The sequence below is a fragment of the Saccoglossus kowalevskii genome, chromosome 9, assembly GCF_978046115.1.
Source record: "Saccoglossus kowalevskii chromosome 9, keSacKowa6.1, whole genome shotgun sequence".
NCBI lineage: Eukaryota > Metazoa > Hemichordata > Enteropneusta > Harrimaniidae > Saccoglossus > Saccoglossus kowalevskii.
Window position 1 is genome coordinate 28118375 of NC_140649.1, and position 16664 is coordinate 28135038.

The 16664-nt window shown below is 33.1% G+C and overlaps 1 protein-coding gene across 1 annotated transcript in view; it reads left to right on the top strand.

Annotated features, from left to right (window-relative positions):
* Positions 1-16664, top strand: part of LOC102810294 (telomerase protein component 1-like) — a 40874-nt gene that overhangs the window by 3138 nt on the left and 21072 nt on the right. Inside the window, exons 5-16 of the mRNA XM_085503367.1 lie at positions 2786-2919; positions 4025-4155; positions 5984-6079; positions 6436-6528; positions 6995-7188; positions 7741-7852; positions 8524-8631; positions 9819-9992; positions 10496-10683; positions 11769-11941; positions 13677-13848; positions 14261-14381. Coding sequence (XP_085359493.1) covers positions 2786-2919; positions 4025-4155; positions 5984-6079; positions 6436-6528; positions 6995-7188; positions 7741-7852; positions 8524-8631; positions 9819-9992; positions 10496-10683; positions 11769-11941; positions 13677-13848; positions 14261-14381 — 1696 coding nt within the window. The remainder of the gene's footprint in view (positions 1-2785; positions 2920-4024; positions 4156-5983; positions 6080-6435; positions 6529-6994; positions 7189-7740; positions 7853-8523; positions 8632-9818; positions 9993-10495; positions 10684-11768; positions 11942-13676; positions 13849-14260; positions 14382-16664) is intronic.

Here is a 16664-nt window from a genome sequence, read left to right on the forward strand (position 1 = left end):
TTTTTTATATTTTTTTTGAAATCTCAGTCAATTCACAAGCGTCATTGCCAAAATGTGGACACTGAAAGCATAGCATATACCTATATACCAACATTGTACATTAAATCAATAGACCATTTTCCATTCACTGCGAGAATCAGGCATTATGCATGAAATCGAACGTAAAAACAGGACAAACAAAGGTCATAGCGTCGTAGTGGCATCAAACATCGCGTGGGATTCAACAAACGCGAAAATATTTGGGGGGGGGGGCATTTCCATGCTTAATAATGTGCTATACACATTTGATGATAGACAATTTTGATTAAATGAAGGTATTCAGAAGCAATATTCCTCTGTCGAAGATCGGCCGGTCAATATGAGCTATGAAATAAAGAAATTCGAGTTCAAAATCAAATCGTTTTGATTTTTGCAGCAGACATTCAACGCGCGTCCTTCATGCATCTCGCGAGATCTTGCAGTTGAACGGTAAATCACCTATTGTAAGTAAAAAACAATGGCTGCAACCAAGCCTCCAGAGGGCGCCATCTATAGAATTCCACTTATGTCAAGCGAATTTCAAAGATTACATGATAACAACTTACCAAGGGCCTGGATAAAATTTCAAAAAAGTTGACATCTTGGTCTCTCTCTTTCTGCCTCTCACTGATGATTTTATGCATGTCATTTCTCATAATGGTTTGCGTTGTGTGCATAATTTTTGCTCTGCTATTGACTGACATTGTACATTAAATCACTTATCATATATGTCTTTTTACATTTTTGACTTCTTCTTTAAAACCGCAAGTCTGATTGCTTTGATTTTGTTTATGTATAACCTCTTTTAGACCTCTCTCAGAGTTGTTCAATTTGTGATGATGTCTTCAATTTTGCTGAATATTTTTGTCGTTTTTTGTATTCTCTTAGATATAAATATTGGTATGGCATATTTACTAGCATTCTTTTGTGTGTTACAGTGTCGTATTTTGAGAAACTTGTATTAATATTTTTCAAAAATTGCTATTCAGTAGAGTAGAATGTTAAACAAAAATTGCATTTTTCGACACTCTTTAAAACCCAGATTTTTTAAAAAATAAAGGAAAACTAAAAGTACGCCATCATTAACAATATTTTATTTGTTCAGCTTATGTCACCAGCCTACAATTTGAGATATGGCATAATATCTCTGCCATAGGAACTTATGTTAAAAGCACTGTAATACTGCCAAAATGGCCACTATCCACTAAAATACAACCTTGATTTTCTCGAAATTTAACCTGGTGACCCCCAACTTTTTTAAGTCAATGTTCTTATTTTGCCAAAGGTACAATTTATTAAAAAATGAATAAATTCTGGGTATCTGAAATCATGAGTAGGCTTCTAGCTTAAATAGTTTTTAGAGACAACTGATGTTACTGTTATGGCTTCTACAGTAAAGAGTCAATGGTCACAGACAAGCTAAAAAGTTGTTTAATTAATTAATCAGTGAAAAAAAATATAACAATAACTTCTCAGTTTAAAATGCAGTTTTTCAGCAGATATAATAGTATTAATAGTAATAATAATAATAAATGAATAAAAATATAACAATAATTTCCCAGTTTAAAGGTCATTTTTTCAGCAGGTTTAATAATATTAATAAAAATATAACAATAATTTCCCAGTTTAAAGGTCATTTTTTCAGCAGGTTTAATAATATTAATAGTAATAATAATAATAAATGAATAAAAATATAACAATAATTTCCCAGTTTAAAGGTCATTTTTTCAGCAGGTTTAATAATATTAATAGTAATAATAATAATAAATGAATAAAAATATAACAATAATTTCCCAGTTTAAAGGTCATTTTTTCAGCAGGTTTAATAATATTAATAGTAAGAATAATAATAAATGAATAAAAATATAACAATAATTTCCCAGTTTAAAGGGCATTTTTTCAGCAGGTTTAATAATACTAATAGTAATAATAATAATAAATGAATAAAAATATAACAATAATTTCCCAGTTTAAAGGTCAGTTTTTCAGCAGGTATAATAATTATAATAATAATTTTTGTCAATCTACACTGGCTCATATGACCAAACTGCAGATGGTAAAAAAGCACTGATTGCATTAGACAGGTGGTCTTTATATAAATGTGGTCTTTTCCAATTTGTATACTAGGTCATTTATATAAACAAGGTCACTGTCACTGTCCTCTGCTGTCCTATGTTCTTATAACTAAAGGTTATTTCAGTGTTAGGGTTATTTGACCTTGAGCAACAATGAAACTATTGAATACATACAGACAATGAAAGTAAACATTATGTATACATTGGGTTGCCAAGCAACAAAGAGGTTATAGGTCATAGAATGTAAAATATGATGTTTACTCATGGATGAATTATAGTATTTGGATAATATATTTTTTAATGAGAAGATTTCATTTGTTGCAATATATTAAATCATAGTAAATATATAATATAAATATTAATAAAAATAACTACAGTCAGTTATGTCTTTCTGATTTTTGATTGATCTAGATTTTGTGGCAGAAGGAACATAATATACATATATGCTTGCATAAATTCATATTCTCAACTTGTTATGGTTTGTGTATGAAGTGTTAAATAAAAATAAATTGTTCAGCTGATAGTACCTCACAGATTCACAAAGTGGAAATGCAATTTTAAATGAGCTATTAATATCGTCTTATTATTTTAATAAATTAGTATATGAAAGTATTTCAAATTGAGATATTTTGATTTTAATTCAAATTTATTTTTCCAATGTTTAAAATATGTTTTTAATTTGTAATTGCCAGTGAGAGATGTGGTTGGATTCCTACTAATTTTGAAGTACCTCGAGCATTGGTGTCAGAGTACAAATGGATACGAGGACTTTCAGTGACAGAAATGGAAATCATGCATGGAGCTTATCGCATTGATAACCCAAACTGTGAGTATGAAATGTTACAAAGTTTGCTTATTACTTTTCAATCTTTGCTTATCACTAACCATTGTATAGTCACAATGTGAAAACAACATACATGTATGGTATAACAATTTTGGAAAATCTATGAGTAATTTTCACTTTTTAGCTCCGCTGTTGACTTTGTCGAATGGAGCTTCTTATCATATGAGTGATTGTCCTTCGGCGCCCGTCGACTGTGGCATCTTTTTACATATTCAACTTCTTCTTGAAAATTACAATTCTTATTGTTTTGGTACTTGGTGTATATGTACATGTACCTTGGACAGACCTCTCTTAGATTTGTTCATTTCATGATGATATCTTCAATTCTCTAATTTTGATGAATATTTTTGTAATTTTTGCTAAAAAGTAATATTTTCGAGTTTTTGTTAAAAAACACAAGTCTGATTGCTTTGATACTATATATATAGGTACCTCAGGTAGATCTCTTTCAAGTTTGTTAATTTCGAGATGACATCTTCAATTCTCTAATTTTAATGAATATTTTTGTCTTTTTTTTGTGGTAAAAAGTGATATTTTCGACTTCTTGTTAAAAACTGCAAGTTTGATGGCTCTGATATTATACATACAGGTACCTCATGTGAACTGATCTCAGATTTGTTCATTTTGTGATATCTTCAATTCTCTAAATTGAAATGTACATTGCTAACAGTGGAGCTATCTCAGCTGAGAGGCTGCTTGTTGTATTATACATGAACATCTTCTGTAAACACTTTTATTATTCTTAGTTTTTAGACATATTTTTATAAAACACTTATAAACCAAACATATGAAAACTTATTAACTTGTAAACTATTAAAACACTTTTCTTGTATACGATAATATTCGTATTCACTTTATTACTCAGTTTCTCTGTAGTGTAGTTTTTGTGGTTGATATCAGTTTCAATAATAAAAATAAATGAGAATTTAAACTACATTATATAATAGCAATACATCCATTTAAAATCCAAATATTAATTTTTCATACCTGAAAAGAAAAATTAAACTGTCTTGTGGGTTTATCCATGTATGAGTACTACAATGTCTATACTTAGCATATTGCTTTAATTCCATTTGAACCATGATAGCACTGTTCATGATCCGTAAGTCAGCATTTATACAAAGTGTTCCAGAAGACTACAGAAAGGATTTCCTAGATCCAAATCCTTTAGCAGAACAAAAATTGAAAATTCTGAAAGATATGTTGAAACAGAGACTTGTAAGTATAGCATACATTACATTACATTACATTACATCACAGCAACCATTGTGAACAAATCTAACATTAGGGAAAAAACCTTGTGAGCAGCTCGATGATGTCACTGAGCATCTTAGTGATGTCACTGAGCATCTTAGTGATGTCACTGAGTAGCTTGATGATGTCACTGAGCATCTTAGTGATGTCACTGAGCATCTTATTGATGTCACTGAGCATCTTATTGATGTCACTGAGTAGCTTGATGATGTCACTGAGCATCTTAGTGATGTCACTGAGCATCTTAGTGATGTCACTGAGCATCTTAGTGATGTCACTGATCAGTTGATGATGTCACTGAGTAGCTTGCGAATGTCACTGAGCATCTTAGTGATGTCACTGAGCATCTTATTGATGTCACTTAGTAGCTTGATGATGTCACTGAGCATCTTAGTGATGTCACTGAGCATCTTAGTGATGTCACTGAGTAGCTTGATGATGTCACTGATCAGTTGATGATGTCACTGAGTAGCTTGCGAATGTCACTGAGCATCTCAGTGATGTCACTGAGTAGCTTGATGATGTCACTGAACATCTTAGTGATGTCACTGAGTAACTTAGTGATGTCACTGAGCATCTTAGTGATGTCACTGAGCAGCTTAGTGATGTCACTGAGCAGCTTGATGATGTCACTGAGCAGCTTAATAATGTCACTGAGCATCTTATTGATGTCACTGAGCATCTTATTGATGTCACTGAGTAGCTTGATGATGTCACTGAGCATCTTAGTGATGTCACTGAGCATCTTAGTGATGTCACTGATCAGTTGATGATGTCACTGAGTAGCTTGTGAATGTCACTGAGCATCTTAGTGATGTCACTGAGCATGTTATTGATGTCACTGAGTAGCTTGATGATGTGACTGAGCATCTTAGTGATGTCACTGAGCATCTTAGTGATGTCACTGAGTAGCTTGATGATGTCACTGATCAGTTGATGATGTCACTGAGTAGCTTGCGAATGTCACTGAGCATCTCAGTGATGTCACTGAGTAGCTTGATGATGTCACTGAGCATCTTAGTGATGTCACTGAGTAACTTAGTGATGTCACTGAGCATCTTAGTGATGTCACTGAGCAGCTTAGTGATGTCACTGAGCAGCTTGATGATGTCACTGAGCAGCTTAATAATGTCACTGAGCCTCTTAGTGATGTCATTGAGCAGCTTAGTGATGTCACTGAGCAGCTTAATAATGTCACTGAGCATCTTGATGTCACTGAGCATCTTAGTGATGTCACTGAGTAGCTTGATGATGTCACTGATCAGTTGATGATGTCACTGAGTAGCTCTCGAATGTCACTGAGCATCTCAGTGATGTCACTGAGTAGCTTGATGATGTCACTGAGCATCTTAGTGATGTCACTGAGTAACTTAGTGATGTCACTGAGCATCTTAGTGATGTCACTGAGCAGCTTAGTGATGTCACTGAGCAGCTTGATGATGTCACTGAGCAGCTTAATAATGTCACTGAGCATCTTAGTGATGTCACTGAGCAGCTTAGTGATGTCACTGAGCAGCTTAATAATGTCACTGAGCATCTTGATGTCACTGAGCAGGTTAGTGATGTTGCTAAGCAACTTGGTGCATGGCTTAGAGAAAACCAGATCATATCCAATTGTATAGCTTCTATCATATCATATGTCACATGTCACATTAATAAACAACATGAACTGATGTGGCTCTTGAGATTATGGTACAGAAATCACAATTGCTTGATAATTAATTAATTGCTTGTTTGTTTAATTCATAACAAAATTATTGATTGATTCATCATATATATATATTATTTGCAGGGAACAAGAGTGAAATGGTACAACTGTCAGTATGATGGTGTAACAGATGATGGTATTGTACGATTCAAAGGTTTGGATGGTACATTTGCTAATACAGTAAGTTTGCATTACAAACTTTCATTTCAAAATCAGATTCGAACATGACAACATTTTATACCTGGTAATTATTGGATGGCCACTTCAACTGGTTGTTTATGCACAGTACTAAATTCTGCACAGGTCTAGCAACTATCTTTAAAATCATGTTTTCGATCACAATTTTTGTTACATTGTTGTAATTTTTGAAATGTGTTCATAACATGAGTTTGAAAGTGTCAACTGGTTAAGATGGGTTGGTGGGAAAATTATAGTACTTGTTAAACTCACTTTATTCATAAGGTTTTTATGTATTTTATGGTTCAAATCTACATTATACAATTAATTTAATTAAAATGTGTTTCTTGTATTTTCAGGTGTTTAATTTTTTCAAGACAAGAATCAATGAACAGTACCCATTAGATGACACTAAACTAGATTCATATCAGCAGTCCAAGGAAGCACACGAGGTAAGTCATGTCATCATTTTAACTTTGTACAATCAGTGGTTTTGTATTTTTTTCTTAGATGTAATTAATTGCAGAATTCATTGATATTTAAAAATAAACAATTACATTATTTATAAGATATGCATGTCTTGCATAGCCAAACATCACACAGCAATTCAGTAGATTTCATTGTGATGAAGTTTTTAACTTTAAAATACAATGTATAATAATCACATGCAAGACTTTCTGATCAGTAATTTGATTACTTCCTCTTGACCTAAATTCTTATTTAAATTAAATGTAAAGTATTTGTAGGTTTGCAATGAACACCTTCTGACGCGTTTTCAATATCAGGTTTGTCAATTGTTCTAATGACCTTTGTGGTATGGAGAAACTTGTTTCTTAAATCAAGTTACTTTTGTATTACTCATTACTCATCACAAAATGCATTTTGGCAAATCAGACTGATTGTTTTATTCCATTTTAGTCATTTATGAAGAGTCGTGCACAGATGGTTCTCGGAAGGGATGATATTCTACAAAAAATAGAAGACTATGTCGTTGGGGTTGCTGAACATAAACCATTCATTTTACTAGGGGGTCCTGGTGTTGGTAAATCATCTATTATGGCTATGACAGCAGAAGTAGCATGTGTCAGAGCAGTCAAGAAAGATATACCAGGGTTAGTTCCATGTGCTGATGACTCCTATAGAATTCCATTCTGTCCTACTGTAAAATGACTAATTTTCGCTGGGTTTAAATTTCGCCAATTTACCATTTCAGGCATATTCATTGGGTTTTGAATTCACGGTTTTATCATTTAGATAATGTGTTCTATGCTAAATTGCACATATTCACTGGGTTTTAATTTAGCGCATTTTCCAGTCAGCGAAATAAGCAAAATTAAAACCCAGTGAATAATTAACCCCTTTACAGCAATTACCGAAACTGAAATGTCAGATTTCATTAAGGATGTAATAAAGCATTATTCTATTCTATTCTATTCTATTCTATTCTATTCTATTCTATTCTATTCTATTCTATTCTATTCTATTCTATTCTATTATATTCTATTCTATAACATTCTATTACATTCTATTACATTCTATTCTATTCTATTACATTACATTACATTACATTACATTACATTACATTACATTACATTACATTACATCACATTACTTTTGAATACTTTTGAATTCATATATCCTGATCAGTTCTTCTGCATTCACAGTGGAGGTGATGCTGGTTGGTATGTGTTTTATCATTTTGTTGGTGCCTTACCCGGATCAACTGACTTGGAAAAGTGTCTCAAGAGATTATTGAGAGAGATAGATGCTGTCACAGTGAGTAGTATGAAACACAATCAAGTTGTCACAACATTTTTCTTTACTTATTTCTGAGGAATGGAGGCAAATTTATCTCTCATGAATTCACTGTTATGTTGTTTCATGCACAACAACAACAACAACAACAACAAAAAATGTCAGTTATCATATGCTGACTGTTTTTATGTGCATGACTCAATTGAAATTGAATTGGTCAAATCAACAAACAAATCTCAATGACTGATACATTTTATTTTCAATTTATTTTATTTATTCATATAAAATACTTTGTGGCAAAAGTAAAACAAACAATTTAAAAGAATTTATGTACTGACTCAGTCTCACATGTCATTTTATTGTGTTATCAATATAATTATAAGCCATGTGATGTATAACCTTGTTCATTCCGAAAGATCATGCGATATGAATTAAAGTTACCCATTTCAAGACTAGAAACACTTTATTACCAGTATATCTCAAATGTTTTACAGTGTCTGTACTTAAACCTGAATGGTCCACCCTCATTAAAATAGTTTGAACAACTCGTTACTATACAGGTATAGAATCTTAAAGCATGCACACAACAAACACTCTTTGCTGGCATTATTGATGTGTGCAAAACATTATGGCAATGACAGTAAAGAGATTATATTTTTGTTTGACATAGTCTTCTATGTTTAATATCTTAGGAGAATACCATGCCAACAGATTTGGAATCTACATGTCAGATGGCGGCTAGTGCTTTGTCTAACGCTAAAACACGACCTACAATTGTGATTATTGATGCTGTCAATCAGGTTTGTATGAGAAAACAACTGTGTGTGATTCTCAGCGTAGAATACTGTAAAACATGTCTTTTTCGCGAGCATGTATTTTTAGCGAATTTAGCGAGAGAACTGATTCGCTAATTCAAGATGTCGCTGATGACTTTATTATAAATTCAAAATGGCTGCCAAACAATGTCTTTTTTTTCCACACACACTTTGTAAACAACATAAAGAAAACGTACTGACATGATAGATACACTTTATTGAAAATTAAATTAACACAAAAAAATAAACGTATTCATTGTGGTCATTATTTCAATGAAAATAAATAAATGACGTGATACTGATATATTATTACGAAAATTAGTAGTAATTTTTTTTATCATTGCGAACAAAATCAAATTACACTTGGCAGTTTTTATTGTTTTTATGGAGGTTTTTATGGAGGCATTTGTTTTGGCGCGCGACAGACAAGCATTGTGAAAACAGGAAATCAACAATTGCAAGAGAAATTCGCTAAATCAACATTTCATTTTACCACAATTCGCTAAAATTGCATGTTGCTTTTCAACATGTTTTACAGTATTTATTCATGTACTTTAAAATGGATAAAAATATCAAGACGTCCTTGAACATCAACATAGCAAATCAACAATTTATCTATTTTTTGAAAATTATAAAAGTAGCTTTATAAAAGTGGCACACCATGATATCCTTAGTTTACATTTTTTCCAATCATCATGGGCATGTCTGACAACATTGCTCTAAATATTAATAGGTGGACATGATTTTATACAATCGACTAGTTCTTGAAAACATGTAAAACAAATGTTACCTTCTATTGGGCAAGAATTCAGTGGAACAATTTCTTCATAGTTTTTGCTGATTTGCAGTTACTGTTACATTTGCTTTATTTTAAGGTGTTTCTGTGATAAGTTCTCTAATATCACTTGTTAATGCTTTTGAGTTGACTTTAGTCACCATTCAATAAATTAAGTGACGTGATTGTTTCCATATTGTTCTGTAAAATGTTGTAACCTTTAGGGAATTATGCTCATTGGGTTCAAAATTAATAAAGAAATCCAACAAAAATTGTGAAAAAAGACGCAAAATATTGTACCCAAATTGTTTTGGGAAAAAATGATGACATTCAATGGTTTCACAATTGAAAGCTGTCATTGAAGTTTTGTTATTAATTACACTTCCTCTATTCTCAGTTTGATGAGGAGCAGCAAGCCAGAGTCGTAAGCTGGATACCTAAGAAGTTATCTCCACAGATCCGTGTTATCTTGTCTATGATCAACAACTCTGCTCCTCACAAGATGCTACAAGCTAGAGATGCTGATACAAAGGAAGTGCCGGTTACGCCATTGGATATGGACTCAAGAATGGTATGTCATTTTAACACATGGTGGTTGTCATAACAACAATATCTACATTCTTGTTTTGCGACTGAGCTTCTGTACAAATGTTTTCACTCAGACATGGTGTCATAGGTCACAGGATCTTAATTTCCTGAAATGTTTTCAAGCTGAATTTCCATCTGCTTCTGTTGATCAGATTGTTGATATCTGTGTATATTACGTCTACCTACATCTGATCAATTCCTAGTATGAAAGTTGCAATTTGCTCTTATAAGTTTAGCAACCAATCAGAACTTCTGTTACAGACACTCTCTTGTCTGGTACATTCTAATTGGTTGACAAATCCCATCAGAAGAGAGCTCCTTAAATTTGCAGACACTTGGTCCGATATATTTAAAGGTGACATACATTGTTAACCTGAATCACTGGTAAAAACTTCTGGAGCCTTTAAATAGATTTGTCTTCACCACACGCAAAGCCATTTTTGAAAAAAGCAAGGTATCATTACTTTCACTATGTTTTGTCTGTAGGAGATTGTTTCAGCAATGTTAGGCAGGTACAACAAGAGACTTGACAAAGAACAGATGAATAATCTATTAGCTAAAGAGTCTTCCCAGAATCCTTTGTGGTTAGCTGTTGCATGCGAGGAGCTTCGGGTATATGGGGTGTTTGATAAAATCAATGATAAAATAAACACATTAGCTGATGGTCTATTAGAGTAAGTATTTGCAGTTACCAGTAGTTAACTGGTTATCAGTTGATATCTTCATTATTATTAACTCACTGCCAGTAGTTATAACTGGTTATAATTGGTTAACTAGTTATTATTGGTTATAAACTATATAGTTATCATTGGTTAACTCATTATACTACTCCTTTTCTTGTGCCCAAATTTTCAATAGCAGACAGTTTTCGTGTTGTCAGTATGTAACACATAGGATATGACAATACACAACCCATGCTTCAGAAAAAAAATCTAAAACTCATCTAATTTGCAATTCAACTTTGTTATCATACCCATAACACATCCATATCATACTACTTCTACATTAACAGAAATTAACAGCGACTTTTGAAGCCTAGGTCATGTAAAAGTCCTCTGTGGTTTGTACTTCAAAACTTTACCAGACCTTCGCCACAAAGATAGCCATTAATTCCAGTTAACAGACTCATTGGGGTATGATAAGTTATTGGCAGTAGTTAACTGGCTATCATTAGTTAACTGGCTATCAGTAGTTAACTGGCTATCAGTAGTTAACTGGTTGACAGTAGGTGTTTAGGTCTTAACTGTTAGCATAGTGAAAACTTTTTTTATTCTTTTGTTATGAAATAAAGAATTTGTTATCACTATTATTTTTCTATTCTTTTTTTATAAAACATAACTGGTCACCTCTCTAAAACAGCTGTAAGTCAAAATGAACCATTTTTTTTTATTGCATGATAGCTTCTTATCCCAGAAAAATGATTGGTGATACGTTTTTAATTTTAAAGATTATTTAATACCACAACAAAAAGTTGTAAATATATTTATTAAATAATGCTTTCAAATACTTGCATTAAAGGTTGATTTGAGACCTCAAAACATTTTTTTGAAACAGAAAATTTCTTCATTCTGCCATACATGGTGCACTTCACCAGTTTGTGAAACTGAGTAAAAAGTGTGTGAGGCACAAGTTGACAACTGACATGCATGAACATGAGAAGCAAAAAACTTTGGGGGAGGGGGGGCTAATGCATTATTTTCTTTGTATAATTATATGCATTTATATGACAAACATTAACGTCTTTTTCTGCATATTTTAGTTTATTGGCTCAAGTTTTGAAGCGATTTGAGGAGGAGAATGGTGGTCAGTTGTTGGTGGCTACACTATGTGTCTTAGAATGTTCAGCAACAGGATTGTTAGAAACAGAATTACTATATATTCTTGGAGATGAAGATAACTTGATGCCTCCAGATCACAATGAAGAGGAAAAGGGTAAGACTGAAAATTTGATATGTTTATTTTAAAATGCTCAAAATTCACATTGAATTAATTGACATTGAACAAGACTATGTACAGGATGAAATACTGCTACAATACAGTGAAATACATTACTACAGAAATGCAAGCTCAAACATGGCAAGCTTAAAACTAGAACACATGTCAAAAATTCAATTGCCGGTGGTAAGAATAACAAACTCAAAATGATGGTTGCAAAAAGCCGACAAAAATTCTCAAACATAAAATTGATATGAATGAATATTACTCCCGATACTTTGAGACACCAATAGTTGAAAGTACTTTGCAAAGCTTTTTTACTATACTGATTATCCGGTAGTTTAGTTGATTTCCAATCATTTTTACATGTGTCAAAGTCTTTACTAGCATGCATATATGAACATACATGTCACTTGTATATGGGAATAACATTGCGGTATAAGATGATGTACATGTACATGTACAAATTAAAAAGTTTTGCTATATTTGTGTAACCATGTGTTTGTCCATTTTTTTTCCTGCATGGCATTTGTAATTTATTCATTTAAAAACAATGGGTTTCATGCACTGCATGAAATACTGTAAAATATTTATTTTCGCTTGGAATTAATTTTCGCTATTTTCGCTGAAGGAATGATTCAGTGAAAATAAAATCCAGCGAATACCTATATTTTACATTCAACTCATCAGAAATCAGTGAAAATAAATTCCATACAAAACACCAAAAATATTTTTTTTCAGCGAAAATTAATTCCAGCTAAAATAAAGTATTTTACAGTACATGTAAACAAACACAATTTACTACAAAACCATTTTTTTTCACTGGCATTTAATTTCATTATTCTTATGCTTAAAACAATTTCACTAGGTTTTAAGTCTATAAACTTGACTGGAAAACATTAAGTTCTATATTTGTTATTATACACATTGATTTAATTTAGTTACTTTACGTTTAATAGTGGACTAAAATAGCAATACTAAAAAAAGATTTATAACAGTATTTTGTGTTTAAAGATATACACCATATACTGTAAAATGACTAATTTTCACTGGGTTTAAATTTCACTGATTTACCATTTCAGGCATATTCAGTGGGTTTTAAATTCACGGTTTCGTCATTTAGATAATGTGTTCTATGCTAAATTTTACATATTCACTGTGTTTTAATTTAGCGCATTTTTCCAGTCAGCGAAATAAGCTAAATTAAAACCCAGTGAATAATTACCCCCTTTACAGTAATTTATCCTCAAAAATGCACCATTGAATAGGTGACTTTCATTTTGAGATCTTTCTGCATGCATGAAAGATGCTGTTAGAATGTCTGCTGCAAAAATAAATGATTTGATTTTAAAGTTCAATTTCTCTTTTTGTAGTTTAATGTTGAAATTCAGGGAGGAATATGGTTATATCTTTATTTCGTCAAAAGTGACCCTCTTAAAATGTGTATAGCACTGCATATTAATAAGTGTGGAATTTGTTGCTTTGATGCTACTACACTACTATGACGTTTTCCTGTTTTTACATTCAATTTCATGCATCACTCAACCAACAAATATTGCTTAAATTATCAAGCCTTGTTATTCATTATAGTTGACAATTTTCACCTTCACAAATTAAAGTTTGGTTGGTGATCAATTATCCTACTTGCTATATAAGTAATATATGATGTATGGTCCAGTCATCCACAGTCATGTACAATAGTCTAATGTAGCATTGCTTGTTTTATCCCAAGGTGCAAGTGGCAAAGAATCTGATGTGGTCAATCAGTTCAAACAACCCCTAGCACCATTTAAGTGGGCTACTGTGTACCGAGCACTGAAGCCATTTTTAAGACCATTTGGTGACAGTGGAGAAGGCAGACTAGATTTCTATCATAGATCTTTAAGTAAAGCTGTCAGACATATGTAAGTAAAATGGAATAACTTTTCGTATAAAAGAAATCACATAAAAACACATAGAAATGTACAAAATGTTACAATCTAAAGATTAAGGCATGTCTGTTTATGTGGTTTGGTTCTATCACAAATAACATTATGTAATTGACGGAAACATTGAAAAATATCACTGCTGCTACTTCATGAACCCTTTGAATGCGTACATCTAGGTGCAGTATTTCCTACATTTTTATGTATCTTTCAATAATTTCTTTGCTAGATTTCGACATCATTGATATAATTTCCCATTGGTCCTGATTACAAATTGTACAGGTTTATTGTGTAGAGATCTAAGCGTTAATTAAATACTACAGCATCACTTTCAACTAGGTGTGATAAGACGCTTTCAGCAATGTACATGTATAACCCCGTATGTTTGCAGGTATTTCCTAAATGATGATGATAATGAAGATGATGATGACAGCCGAGATGTCTATTACTGGTGGCATAAAAAATTAGCAGATTTCTTTGAGTTGAATAAAAACATTGACAGAAAGTTGGAGGTAAGTGCACATGTATGATATTATAATTACGCACAACATCACAGGTTTTCAACCATGTAAAGCTCTGTCTTGATATTGGTGATGCAGTGTCACATTTGTTTTGTTGTAAACTGCAAATTTTTTGAGTCATGGAAAACATGAAATTTCATAGCAGCAAATATTTCAATGGAAACTTTAAGAAGACGAGTCATGAAGACTGTCGAGAAATGTTGAATGAATGTTGTCAAACTACTAGTCTTTGGCTTAGTCTTTTCCATGAAACAAAACGAAAAAGAAACGAAACCCTAAACCTAACCCTAACCCGCATTTTTTTTTCATTGGCCTAATAATATCTGAGAAAATTTCACACTGTGAAACACGAAATGAATAGCACCATCAGTGTTCAACAATTCCAAAATGGCTGTCACGTCATGTCAGCACAAATGAATCGAGTTGCAGAGTAGGCGGAAAAGAGGTGGAAACTAAATATTCGCGACAAATTTATTTCTGTGACGGGGCGATGTTTGAAGTCGTTCAAAATTCAAGGTTAGGGTTAACATTTCGTTTCGTGGAAAAGACTAAGTCCTAGTATTCTAAAATAACTGGTAGCCATGAAATGGTTTGCAATCTATATCTTATATCAAATAAGCCATGACAATTGAGTGTGTGTAGGCCTGCATGGTACATATTTTACAAGCAACATTTAAGCAGTAGCTCACACATACAAATATTGCATAACTGACAGTTTTCAATGATCATCAGGTTTGTTACCCGGTGAAGTTGCATGCTATTTTCTAAGTGTATCAGCAATAAAGTTGAATTGGATTGCACGCATGAAGCTGTCCCACATGATATGCATATACCACCTCTGCAGTTACACCATGGAAGGTAGTAGGGGAGGAGAGAGAACAAGCATTTTTTGTTTCAAGCCTATTGTTTTAGCCTATTGCCTTAGTGGCATTGTCTATTTTTCCTTTCAACCCGTCATCGCTTCTGTTTTTTGACTCCTGATTGTTAGAGCTGAAAACAAATCGTGACCGCAACTTGCTATGCGCATTAGAAAAGCAACAGCAGCTACAGTACATATATACATATGCAGCATGGATCCAGTGATGTTATAGATCACTGGGAAGGTCTGTCATCGGAAATAAAATACTTGTCAGTTGTTTTCCAGTGCGAGTAGATGATAGACTGCTTCATTCCTTCAGTAAAATTGTTCCAGCTTGAAATCAATAAAAACTGAAGTATTTAAAAGGTCTAAGTTGGACATTTTCAGATAAACTCAGTCTTTTACATGTGCACTGATGAGCAATGTTGTAAAAAATATTTATTTTATGTAATTATAGTTTCGTCATTTTGTTTTCGATCTATTCACGACAAACTGACTTTTAAAAACATTGTGTGTATGAAATATGATACCAGGATTCTGGTAGGACCATTGAAACTTGTTGTTGAGATAGAATATCTTTATTTTAGAAGAATCTGTGATTTGGTCATGTTGTGTGATTTTGGTGTCACATTATCTCCGTAAAACTCAGACTGCTTCCTAGCTGGCCTGCATGAATGCTAATTATTCACGTAATCTCATTACAGGAATTTTTACCAAGTAAATATATCAAAGTGATCAATAACAAAGAACAGTAGCATCCTCTCTCCTCTCCTACTAATTTCCATGGTTACACAGAGCTGTCCCACATGTTATGTACACACCAGCTCAGTTACACAGAGCTGTCCCACATGTTATGTACACACCAGCTCAGTTACACAGAGCTGTTCCACATGTTATGTACACACCAGCTCAGTTACACAGAGCTGTCCCACATGTTATGTACATACCAACTCAGTTACACAGAGCAGCCCCATATGTTATGCACATACCAGCTCAGTTACACAGAGCAGTTCCACACGTTATGTACATACCAACTCAGTTACACAGAGCTGTCCCACATGTTATGCACATACCAACTCAGTTACACAGAGCTGTTCCACATGTTATGCACATACCAACTCAGTTACACAGAGCTTCCACATGTTATGTACATACCAACTCAGTTACACAGAGCAGTCCCATATGTTATGCACATACCAGCTCAGTTACACAGAGCAGTTCCACACCTTATGTACATACCAACTCAGTTACACAGAGCTGTCCCACATGTTATGCACATACCAACTCAGTTACACAGAGCTGTCCCACATGTTATGCACATACCAACTCAGTTACACAGAGCAGTCCCATATGTTATGCACATACCAGCTCAGTTACACAGAGCTGTTCCACATGTTATGCACATACCAACTCAG